This window comes from Chiloscyllium plagiosum, chromosome 4, assembly GCF_004010195.1.
Source record: "Chiloscyllium plagiosum isolate BGI_BamShark_2017 chromosome 4, ASM401019v2, whole genome shotgun sequence".
NCBI lineage: Eukaryota > Metazoa > Chordata > Chondrichthyes > Orectolobiformes > Hemiscylliidae > Chiloscyllium > Chiloscyllium plagiosum.
Window position 1 is genome coordinate 96,732,731 of NC_057713.1, and position 13,483 is coordinate 96,746,213.

Here is a 13,483-nt window from a genome sequence, read left to right on the forward strand (position 1 = left end):
AAGGTGCTTCCCTTATAGGACAAATGATTAATTTGTTCCAGCAATCATGTAGGGCTGTCAAATGTGTAAAAATGTGTAAATGCTTCTGTGTGACAAATATAAGAGTCTCTAATATGACAAGGAAATTTAGGAGGAGCCTCCTTAACCAGAGAATGGTGTTAAATGAACTGGCTGAAGAAAATATCAGATGTATTTAAGATGTTACATAAGTAAATGAGTGAGAAAGAACTAGAAGTCGATGAGGTGAGATGAAATAAGTTTGAGTAGGAGAAGGCTGTTTTGGAACATAAAAATCAGCATGGACATGTTGAGCCATTTGGCCTCTGTGCTGTACTTTCTGGGTAATATCATGCAGTCATTAACGAGTTTTTCACATTCTTCTAGTTCCACTAGCTCCTGTCTGCACACTTTCAGCCTTTTTCTGATAGTGCAGCACTCTCTAGTAACAATACTGCATTTTGTAAACTCTTTGCTGCATAGCACAATTTTAGAAATTGTGTGATGGCACATTTGATCATTCGGAGTTAAGTTTCGAATGGAGAACACTTGTTTATAATTGTGATTGAAATTAACTTCCATCATGCTTCAAAAATAAATTTAAACATGGTGTTTCACAAAGATTTAATTCTAGTGTTGTGTAAACTAAAGGGGGAAATTTCATTTGCAAACATTTTTGTGATAAGTTCACGTATCTGACAGCTGCAGAAATTCTTGACTAAGAGCATACAATCTCCTTTTGGATTTAGCAGGATTGTCAAGTTAGTCATCAATATGTATGCAATATGCTGAAAGAATGTTAGAAACTCACTGGTATATAAGACTATACCAAGGTCTTGCTATGAATTGTGGTGGAGGCAAATAATAAATATGGGCTGGGAAGGTACTTGAAATTAAAGGGCATTAAAAACTGAGTTTAAGTCCGTGTCCTAATACTGACCAAGTCCTGTTCATCTATCACCTCTGTGCCTGTTGACATACACTGATTCCTGGCGGGGAATACTTTGATTGTTAAAATTCTGATTCCTGTGTTCTCTCTCTCTCTGCAGATCTACAACCTTCTACTGAGGCCCCTACGTTTTACTATCTCTTTAGTTTCTGATTTCCATTGCACCATCATTGATGGCCATGCCTTTAGCCACTCAAGTAAAAACTCTAATTCTCTCCTTAAACCTTTCCACTTTTAAGACCCTCCTTTTAAATGTACCTTGATCAAACTTTTGGCCACCTTCTTTTGCAGAGCAATGTCAAATCTTATTTAAATAATGCTCCTCCTGAGAGGCATCTTGATACACTGCATTTATACTGCACTTTTCATGACTATTGGATGAACCAAAGCAATTCACACCCCCAAGAAAGTATTTTTAGATTAGATTAGATTCCCTACAGTGTGGAAACAGACCCTTCGGCCCAACAAGTCCACACCGCCCCTCCAAAGAGCAAACCACCCAGACCCGTTCCCTTACATTCACCCGATTAATGCACCTAACACTATGGGCAATTTAGCATAGCCAAATCACCTAACTTTCACATCTTTGGACAGTGGGAGGAAACCAGAGCACCTGGAGGAAACCCACACAGACACTGGGAGAATGTGCAAACTCCACACAGACAGTTACCTGAGGCGGGAATTGAACTCAGGTTCCTGGGACTGTGAGGCAGCAGTGCTAACCACGGTGCCGCCCTTTTGGGGGGCAAGATTCTGAAGTGTAATTGCTGTCATAGGAAACATGGCAGTCAATTTGCATACAGGAATCTGCATAAGGATCAAAATGGTTTTTTGCTCTTTAGTGATATCACATGAGGGACAAATATTGGTCAGGAGCCAGGAGATGAACTCCTCTGCTTGTCAAATATGGGATATTTTATATCCACCTGAGTGAGTGGTTGAGTTTTAGGTCTCATCCCAAAAATAGTACCTCCAATGGTGAAGAACCCCCTCAGTATGCATTGCCATGTCAGCCTTGCTTTACGTATGTGCTCAAATCCAGCTATTTCTGCTCAGGGATGGCAATACACAGGCACTTTTATGACTGATGCACTTGAAATATTGATGCATTATCCTGTTTGGTGTTCTGAACATATTATTTTTCTTTAATTTTCTAATCAGTATGTTCAGATGTATTATCACATACCTCTGGAGGAGGTGGGACTTGAACCTGGGTCTCCTGGCCCAGTTTTCTGATGAAGGGCTTCACCTGCTCCTCGGATGCTGCCTGACCTGCTGTGCTTTCCCAACAACACACTCTTGATTCTGATCTCCAGCATCTGCAGTCCTCACTTTCTCTCCTGGCTGAGAGACAGGAACACTACCACTGCACTTCTGAACACATTATTTTTATATCCAGAAGTGCTCCCACACATAACTGAATGTATTCTTTCCTCATCATCATGCTATTTCTTTTTTATTTATTAACCACCACCTGTAAATCATCCATGTTCTCCAAGTGATCAAAGTTAGAAGTCACACGACACCAGGTTATAGTCCAACAGGTTTATTTTAAATCACAAGCTGCTTCTTCATCAACCACACGATGGCTCAAATTGATCAATTTACATGTAACTGAACACTTTTTTTATTTAAACTATTTTTTTGAAATCCATCTGTCAATATATGTTATTAAACACCTCTGGAGCTGGTGTGACTTGAACCTGGGCCTCCTAGTCTATTGCGAGGGACACTACCACTGCACCACAAGAGGACTGTTAAGTCTGATTTGAAACACCTGATGGAAGATAGTCTAGGTTTCAGAAGATCACATCTCTTGTAATGGTGATGCATTACAGATCACAAGGAGTCTGGGATGTTGAAACATTATCCACTTTTATATACATTTTGTATCACAGAGTGATGATTAGCGAATGTAGAGGATCCAATTTTCTATCCACATGGCTGACCAGGAATCTTGCCTGTTCTTACCACCTGCCATTGGTGTGTGTTAAAACTTTTGGTAGGTTGATGCTCAACCATTTTGGCTACATTATGAACTCACCTTCCTTGCTCAACAATCCCACAATGGGACACAAACCCAGATCTTCTGTCTGAGACCAGGGACACTATTACTACACTTAAGACCTCTGTCTCACTTATCCAGTCTCAGTTTGCCAAATCTCCTAGTCTAGTACAGAATGATGCAGTTGAATTAAAGGAATGGTAACTTGTTGCTCAAATAAGTCCCAGGTAATATTTTAGTGTCATGAACTGTCAAGAACAAAAATGAATGAACTTGGTAACAAAAAAAACACTCAATTAATTCACCATTTCTTTCTTGAAAGAAATCTGCAAACCAACTGTGGCACAGGACAGTTTAAGAAGACAGAGACACAAAGCGTGCTGTTTTCGAATGCAAGGCACGTGAGTGTGAGATCATTCAGTATGAACAAATATCACCAGTGATAGTGAGTGCCTAAGCTGAGGATGTGTGCCAGAAAAGAAACATCTGCATAATGTCTTTAGGAAGTGAAACATTCCAAGGCTTAGAACAGGACTGTTGAAGGGAGCAGTGGAAATTTTGGGACTGTTAACACAAAGCTTTTGTTAGCTATGCTTGTTAACTTGAATTATTCTTTTCTCATTATAAACATACAGTAGCAAATACCTATAACTATATCTAGAATGAGAGAGAGAGTTGAGTAAGTGATGGGCCTATCAGTTTATTGATATACATCAGATGATGACAAAATCCATGTCAATAGATCTCTTAAGTTATGGACAGAATCAAAATCCCCCAAAGTTAGAACCACAGAATCTTTAAGTATAGGAGTTGGTCAATCCATTCTTAGTACTTGTGTTGGCACTTTGAAAGAGTCTCCCTCTGTAAATTGATTTCTTTCAATTATTCATTTATTTTCCTTTTAAAGTTCATTATTGAATTTGCTTCCATCACCCTTTCAGATAGTGTATTACAGACCAAAGCAACTGGCCATGTAAAAAAAAATCATCTGCCCTCCAATTCTAGCCTGTTGATCATAGAACAATGCCCAGATTCTGAGGGACTGTTTATTTTCCAGTTGTCTCGACCTCAAGCTCTACATATTCTTTGTCAATTTCTTCATAATTTTAAAGCTCTATGCTTAGAGTTCCCCTCAGCTTTCAATCTTTCCTAGTAAGCCTTTAGGTTCTGATTATTATCCTTTTAGTCTTTCATGTACATTCTCAGTGACTCTCAATATATTTTACAATGTGGAGACCACAACTGTTCTCAGTTTATAAGGTTGCAAATTAGGAATCATCCAAGAAAATTCACAAAAAAAAAATCTTTGTTAAATTATTAATTTATAGGATGTAAAAATTACTGGCTAGGTCAGCATTTATTCCCCATTTTTAATTGCCATTGAGAAGTTGTCGGTGAGACATTTTCCTGAACTGGGTTTCCAGTGTGGTTTAGTTGGTAGGTATTTGCAGAAGAAGTGTGTAAAAGAAAAATGAATTATATTATGGATAAGTGTGATATGATTTGGTAGGAGAAATAAGAACAAATATCATTTGGTAAACGAGTCTAAAGAGATTAGAGGAACAAAGATATGAGAGTACGGATTCACAAGTTGTTAAAAGTTGTAGCAAATTTTAATAGGGCTTATAAAATACAAAACAATCAGTGAGATTCATGTATTGAGGCACAGAATCAAAAGTAGATATGTTCTTTGAAATTTTGTATTGAATCTTTATTCGACTACTGAAGCCTTCTGAAATGAACTTTCAAGCCACCCAGTTATGTTTTAAGAAGGGGAACATGGGATGGATAATAAGTGTCAGCTTTACCAGCAATGCTCGCATACCAAGAATGAACAAATAAGAAAATTTATGGGAACAAAATTGCAAGTTGGAAGTATGCCACCATGCCTGCATTATGTGGGGACAAAGTCCTGGAACAGCCTTCTTAACACCACCATGGATATAACTTTACAATGTAAGTGGTTCAAGTAAGTGGCTCACTACCCTCTTGACAAGGGAATTAGGAATGGGCAATAACTACTGGCCAAGTCAGTGATGCCCACATTATATTAATGAATAATTAAATTTAAAAATGACTCCCATTTTGCAAAGTTATTCCAGACTATCCTTTAATTCTGAGACACACTGTGAACAGAAGACAGAAGCAAGCTGTTTTTGTCATACTGTTTGCAGTTTTATAAACTGTTTACTTGAAGGGATAGTGGCTGGCTAGCAACAAGTGAAATCTCCAGAACATGGAACAACTTCAAATAGCAGACAGCTGCACAATCCAGAATTCCTCTCTGCTATTTAATAAAGGTTCTAAGTGCAGTTCACTTAGCTTTCACCTGGCACATATGCCTTGAAGACAGAATAACAGTGAGGGGGATGGGGCTGATAGGGATGGAGATGATGGGAATTTTCCAGGGGATTATAGTGCCCTCAGCAGGATGCATAAGCAATATGCTGAAAAATGTGTTGCTGGAAAAGCACAGTAGGTCAGGCAGCATCCAAGGAGTAGGAGAATCGACGTTTCGGGCATAAGTCCTGAAGAAGGGCTTATGCCTGAAACGTCGATTCTCCTACTCCTTGGATGCTGCCTGACCTGCTGCGTTTTTCCAGCAACACATTTTTCAGCTCTGATCTCCAGCATCTGCAGTCCTCACTTTCTCCTGCATAAGCAATATGTCTGGCCATATGCTCCATGTGAGGGACTTTTAAAGAAAGATTTGCATTTATATGGCACCTTTCACAACTACTGGATGCCCCAAAACAACTTACAACCATTGACATGTAGTTCCTATTATACTGTAGGAAATACAGCCAACAATTTGCACATAGCAAGTTCCCAGGTAGCAATGTAATATTGACCAGATAATCTGCTTCTGAGATTTTTGTTTGAGAGATAAATATTAGCCAGGACAATAAGGAATACCCACTGCCCTTCTGTGAATATATTCACCAATCTTTTACATCTACCTGCAAAGAAAGAGGGTAACAGTTTAACACCTCACCCATTAGAGCTATACTCACTCAGTACTGTATTACTCTACATTTTCAGTGTACTTTGTTGTGCTGAAGTCCGAGCAATGGGACTTGAACCCACAATGTTTAGACGAAACAGAAAGAGTTCTACTCACAACCACAGTTGACACCTTCCTGGTATACATTAGATGACCTATATTGTTTGGAATACACTGGCATATCTACTCATGTTTAATTCCAAGTTCAAAGACCTATTATAACTTGAAAGCCCTCAAGAAATTTTCTTCAACATTTAATATCAGATTATAAATGTGAACAAATTACTTTACATAGAGTATAGAATGCCTAGTGTGGAAACAGGCCACTTGGCCCAATAAGTCCACACCGACCCTCCGGAGAACATCACACCCAGACTCATTCTCCTACATTTCGCCTGACTAATGCACCTAACCTACACACCCTTGAACACTATGGGCAATTTAGAATGGCCAATTCACCTAATCATGCATCTTTGGACTGTGGGAGGAAACCAGAGCACCCGGGGGAAACCCACATAGACACGGGGAGAATGTGCAAACTCCACACTGGCTATCAACTCGTCTCACACACTATCGTCAGTCATCAAACATTTCTCTGTCAGTATCAGTGTATGCAGCCACCCTTTCACCTTTACCCCCATGTGGATTAGTAGGTAGCAGGCTCATCTCCAAGTCAAATAGTTGTGCATTTAATTCTCAAAAATCAAAATTGACATACCAGAGGGAATGCCGCTGTTGGAGAAGCTGTCCTTCAGATGAGATGTAAAAGTTTAATCTTCAGGCCAAAACCATACATTTAGTTCACAGAACCCTACAGGGTGGAAGCAGGCCATTCAGCCCTTTAAGTCTACACTGACTCTTGTAACAGTATCCCAGCCAGAACCACCAAATTCTACCCTATCCCTGTAACCCTGCATTTCCCATGGTTAATCCACCTAGCTTGCACATCCCTGAACACTACAGGCAATTTAACATGGCCAATCCATCTAACCTACATCCATCTAATCTTTGCACTGTGGGATGAAACTGGAGCACCCGGAGGACACCCATGCAGACACGGGGAGAATGTGCAAATTCCATACAGCCAGTTGCCTGAGGTTGGAATCAAACCTGGATCCCTGACACTGTGAAGCAGCAATGCTGATCACTGAGTCACTGTGCCACCCAATTTTTCAAACAACTTGAGTTTCATGAGGGATTTGGACAGAGTAGATATAGTAGACAACTCTTTCCATTGGTAGAAGAATTGAGAACAAGCCAACTGCAACTAAAAAGTTTTGTCAAAGGTGATATGAGGAAAAACATTGTTATGCAGCAAGTGGTTAGAATTTCGAACGTGCTGCCTGAGAATGTGGTCATGGCAGATTCAACTGCAGCTTTTTAAAGTCAATTGGATAAGTACCTGAAGGTAAGATATTTGCAGGGCTCGAGGAAATAGCAGGAGAGACGTTCCGACAGCACAGGCCTGATGGGATGAATGTGGTCCTTTCATGCTGGAGACGTTTGTGATCTAACAGCAACTTCACAGCAGGTTACAATGGGGAAACACATCTAATAACTTGGGTATCTCAACACCAGTAACAAAACATCGACAAATGCTATCTAATAAATATTAACAGTATAAATAACAGAAAACAATCTTTAAGCCTTAAAATGATTTTATTGAACTATTTTGCTTTGTGGATTAACAATATTTTGCAGGATTCCACAATCATCAGATATTATTGGTGTTCTTTACTCTTGCAATATTAAAGTAAGAAGGAACAGTCTGCTCAATGATGTGCTCTACGGATAAAGATAAAGCATGTATCTATTGCAAACAGTTCATTACATTCTCTCCTTCTTATGTTAAGGATTCATTCTTGAGCAATGTTTCTGATTTGTGAGGTCGACAGAATCATCATTTCCAGTATCAAGTTTGAATTTGATTTTCTTTTGTATCCACCTCTCACTCAGCTCCATTTTTTTGTCATTGTTCGTACTCTTTACTGTCCATTTTGAGGATTTTGGAAACTTCAAATACCCAAGGATGCTGCTTTTTGGAGGAATATTAATGTCTCTCTTACGCAGTCTTCTCACAGGGCAAGGTCTAAAAAACTGGAATCTTTGAAGATTTTTTCTTTTAAATATTATAATTTTGAACTTCCAAATTGTTGGACAAATTCTGGAAAGGTATAGACATCACCCCATCCAATGGTAGGAGTCATACTGATAAAATCATCCAAGTTCATCTTTGACTCTAAATTTGAACCAAGGTTACAGGTTAAATGATGCAAGTTTTAAAAGACAAAGCACCAAAATTGTAAACAACCTATTAAAATGATCCTCCAGCCATTGGAACAGATGTTCCTTATTTATCATAAACTTTTATGCTTTTGCAATCCTCTACTAAATATGCCCGTAACCAAAAATCAAACAGCATTTTACTGTAAGAAATAAAAATGTCCACAACTCTTCAATCCTCATGAACACACCTGAATTCTGACCTATGGTCACATCACATTAGGAAACATAACAAGAAAATGCCACCCAAAATATTGAAGGTAGTGTCCACCTTTGACCAGAAACTTAACTGGACCATGAACTGGTCACATCAATTTTTTCAATTTGCTACACAAGTGGGTTGGAGGCTGGGAATTCTTTGGTGAGTAATTCATCTCCTGATTCCCCAAAAGCCTGTTGGCAGTGCACAAGTCACTAGTGTGATGGAATACTGGGCTTGAATAGGGGCAGCTCTAACAACAGTTGAAAAGCTTGATATTTGCCCAGATAAAGTAACCTGCTTGGCAGCACCTCTTCTACCACCATCAAAATTGGATCCTTTTACCACTAATGCACAATGGCATCAATGTGTACTACACACAAGATGCATTGCAGCAATTTGTCAAGACTCGTTCTCCAGCAGAACATCTACCATCTAGAAAGAAAACAGCAGCAGATGCATGAGAACACCATCACTCGCAAGTTCCCTTTGAGTGCACACACTACCTGCCTTGAAAAATCATCATCGTTCCTTCACTATCACTGGGTCAAAATTGTGGGAATCCCTTCCCAACAACATTGTGTGTGTCCCGACATACATAGACTGCAGCAGTTCAGGAAGACAAGCCACCATCTTCTCAAATACAGTTAGAGACAGAAAATACATACTGTCATAGCCAACACCACATCCCTTGAACCAATAAGATTAAGTGACAACTATAAGCCAGGTAACATTTGAAAACTCCATTAGAAAGCATGCATTATCCATTTTGGTGCATCGTGATAAAGGTTTAAACACATCTTATTTCACTGACCTGAAGTTTGAATACAAGGATATGGTGGAGGAATCATACGCCACGTTCCATTAACATCTTTCATATGAGATCGATCTGAAGCAAATGTCTTCAGGTACAGATCTGCTCGTAGCACTCTCATTTTTCTGAACAAGAACAATAATACCATTTTCTGAATTATATTTTATTGTCTTTTCTCACATTGATTTTTTTAAATCTCAAATATTTTTCTCTGTCAGATGAAATGCTTCGAAAACACAAGACAGAAGGAAACAATCTGCTTTTTTTGCATTGATCGCTGTGGAAAATTGGAGTGATGTGAAAAAACCACCACGAAGTTCATCTGAATCAAAGTAGTCTCCACTTTCAAATATTCATTGATATGGTCTGGAGGATAATTTTCATTATAATTTTTCATTTAGACCACAGGGGGCTTGACATGCTAGAGAGCTGTCACAGGACTAAAATGTTGCAATAATTGGGGCAAAGCCGAGAAAGCAACAAAATAAGGAAAAAAGGCTGACTATGAAAATGTCAGATAAAGGAAAGATGGCAGAATCTATTGTTAGTTGGAAATTTGCCTTCTTTTTCTCATTTCTCTCCATTCAGAATTATTTTTCTTAGCATCTTGGCATTCACCCAAAACCTTGTCAGTTCTGGTTCCATACTTCCCTCGGAGTTTGGAAATTATGGGTTCAAATCCCACGCCAGAGAGCAAGGTTTTAGGATGACTGTCCCACTGAAGTTCTGAGAGAGTGCTACGCTGCCAGGAGTGCTGTATAATAGGACAGTCTTAAACGGAAGTCTTGTCTATTCCTTTGGGTGTAAAAAACTTCTGCTATTTCAGGAAATTCAGAAACGATGGTGGTGCAATGGTAGCATCCCTAATTCTGGGTAAGAAGGCATGAGTTCAAGTCCCACCTGTGTGATAATATGTCTGAACAGATTGATTAAAAAACATAAGCATTATCCCTGGCTTTTTGATGTCCCTCAACCAAGACAGCTAAAAACAGATTATCTAGTGATATTATCATGTTGCTGTTCATGTGTGCTTATTGTGCATCAATTGACTACTATATTTCCTATATTACAGCAGTGACTCCATTTTAAAAAGTAATTAATTGATCATTAAGAGCTTGTTTGCATTTTGAGTTAATGTTCCTTGCTGCCATATGATTTGATGGTCTATAGCAAATGTATCCGACAGTATCCTAACCAAATAGCCATTCTTTCACGCATGGGCTTAAACAGTTGTACATTTAGTTATTTGGGCATGGATCATCTGCATCAAATACAACTCACTTCGCACTTACAAGACCACAGGAACAGATAGAGGCCATTCAGCCCCTCAAGCCTATTTTACAATTTAGTGAGATTACGGCTGATCAGTGATCAAAAACTGTCTACTCCACTTTCGCCCATTTTCCTTATTTGCTTCGATTCACAAAAATACATCATCTCAGATTTAAAATTTACATTGATCTGGCTAGCCATTTGTAGAAGTTGGTTTCAAAATTCTTCCTTTGCATGTAGAAGCATTTTCAATTCACTCCTACAGGCCGCATGGTTGAGCTTTATCCTTTAGGTCAATTGCATTTTCAAGCTTATTGTCTCCATGGTTAGTAATGGTCATAAGATCTTCAACTATGAACACTGAAAAACTGTGAAGAACTAATCGGAGAACCACTTCTTAAACAGCAGCTTATCTCACCTTCTAAAAGCTGGTCTGATGAGATCTTCAGATCTGAAGGCTTCTTTCAAGTAAGTATCGAAAGGACATGGAAATGGAAGTGTTGTATCCAGGTCATAGATCTCACAGTGCTGTCCTCCACAATCATGAAGTAGGATAACATGGTAATCCTAATTTAAAATATTATTATTATTATTGATGTTTGCTCAACCAGCACATCAGATTACAAACTCTATATTTGGCATTACACATTTATGAATTATATACTACTGTAACAGATTCTTACCAGGTGTTTCTGTAATCAAAATATCCCAGAGCATTTGCACAATTAGTTACTGAATTAAAAGTCATAACTGTTACAGGAAGAAATGCTTTGCATCCTGACCTACTCAGAAACTTGGCCCAGCATACTTCAATTTTAAAACTCTATTTTTAAAAATTCTTTCATGTTCTGTAAGCATCACTAGCTCAGCATTCGTTACCCATCCCTAATTGCCTTTGAGAAGCAACTATTTTGAATGGCTGCAGTCCATCTGGTATAGATACATCCACAGTGCTGTTCTTGTGTTTGCATGCCTCCATAGTCTTGCCTCTCTCTATCTCTGGGGTCTAGATTAGAGTGGTGCTGGAAAAATACAGCAGGTCAGGCAGCATCCGAGGAGCAGGAAAATCGACGTTTCAGGGCAAAAGCCCTTCATCTTCTCTCTATCTCTATTGTCTTCCAGCATTACATTTCTCAGAGGTATATGTGTGCATTCAATCTGGGCTCTTACACTTCTCTAATTTTAACTAGGCCTTGCCATCAGCACCTAGGCCCTAATCTCTGAAATTTCCTCTGCAAATCCTTCGATTTCTCCCTCCTCCTCCAAGATGCTTCTAACAACCTTCCTCTTTGATAAATGTTTTAATCCCCTGTTCTAACATCTTCCTATCTCACTCATTTCCAATTTTGGCTAATAATCCCTACAGTGAAGCTTTACAATATTAAAGGTGCTATAAAAAAAATGTTATTGGTTGTGGGTGGAAGGTTTGCCAAGATGTAATAAGAAATGCTCGCTTAGCTTTCAGTACTGCCTAGGAATCTTTAGAGATTCACCTGAACTGGTAGATATGATGTACATAGATTTATACAAACTAATATTGTGAAATATGTCTATATTTTGTCATTGCACATAAATATTAGGTAGACAAAGAAGAATCATAGCTGTATTTACTATTCCACACGGAAGTGTCAGTCTAAATTGTGGCTTGAAATTGGTTGAAATCTGGCTGGGTTCTCAATTAATTTTGCCAGAGTTATGTCATACATAAGGTGGAATTCTATTTTGTCTTACAATGAATTATACAACAACTTATACATATAAAACACCTTTAACGTGATGAAATGTCCCAAGGCTCTTCACAGGACCATTATAAAACAAAGGCCCTGAAGAAGGGCTTATGCCCGAAACGTCGATTCTCCTGTTCCCCGGATGCTGCCTGACCTGCTGCGCTTTTCCAGCAACACATTTTCAGCATTATAAAACAAAGTATGGCCCCAAGCCACACTTAGGTGACCTAAAGCTGGGCCAAAAAGATGAGACTTAAAGACTACCTTTAAAAGCAAGGTAACAAGAGGAAGAGATGAACAGAGAGAATTGCAAAGCATGATGAAGAAAACATCAGCAAAGATGGAATGATGAAAAGCACACATTTCCAGGAGTGTCACAGGGTTGGAAGAGATTGGAAAGATAGGGAGAGGATAAGGCCATGTAGGGGGTGACAATAAGAATGAGAAATTCAAAGATTTTGTCTGACGAACAGACAATGTAGGTCAGCGAACACAAGGATAATAGGTGAATTGGACCAGATGCAAATTTGCACAGGGGCTGCAAATAGATTGGCTCAGACTGTTGTCAGTGAGAGCAATGGAGTCAGTAGCTGTTAAATGGAAGTTTGAGCAGAGTCTGAATCAATGGCTTCAGTCTTCTTGGTATTGAATGTCAAAAAAGCAATCTGATAATCGCGCAAAATTGGAGGATTTGAAAGAGGTGAACATAGAACATAGAACAATACAGCACAGAACAGGCCCTTCTGCCCACGATGTTGTGCCGAACATTTGTCCTAGCTTAAGCACCCATCCATGTACCTTTCCAATTGCCACTTAAAGTTCGCCAATGATTCTGACTCTGCCACTCCCACAGGCAGCGCATTCCATGCCCCCACCACTCTCTGGGTAAAGAACCCACCCCTGACATCTCCCCTATACCTTCCACCCTTCACCTTAAATTTATGTCCCCTTGTAACACTCGGTTGTGCCCGGGGAAAAAGTTTCTGACTGTCTACTCTACCTATTCCTCTGATCATCTTATAAACCTCCATCAAGTCACCCCTCATCCTTCGCCGTTCCAACGAGAAAAGGCCGAGAACTCTCAACCTATCCTCGTACGACTTCCTCTCCATTCCAGGCAACATCCTGGTAAATCTTCTCTGCAACCTCTCCAAAGCTCCCACATCTTTCCTAAAGTGAGGCGACCAGAACTGCACACAGTACTCCAAATGTGACCTAACCAAAGTCCTGTAC

At 39.3% G+C, this 13,483-nt stretch overlaps 1 protein-coding gene across 1 annotated transcript; it reads right to left on the reverse strand.

The window, feature by feature from the left end:
* Positions 1–7,595: 7,595 nt before the first annotated feature.
* Positions 7,596–11,240, reverse strand: wdyhv1 (WDYHV motif containing 1). Its single transcript, XM_043689357.1, is given in 4 exon segments — positions 7,596–8,194; positions 9,252–9,376; positions 10,942–11,125; positions 11,207–11,240. Coding segments are annotated over 4 exon segments (453 nt in total). The 3' UTR covers positions 7,596–8,084.
* Positions 11,241–13,483: the final 2,243 nt, after the last annotated feature.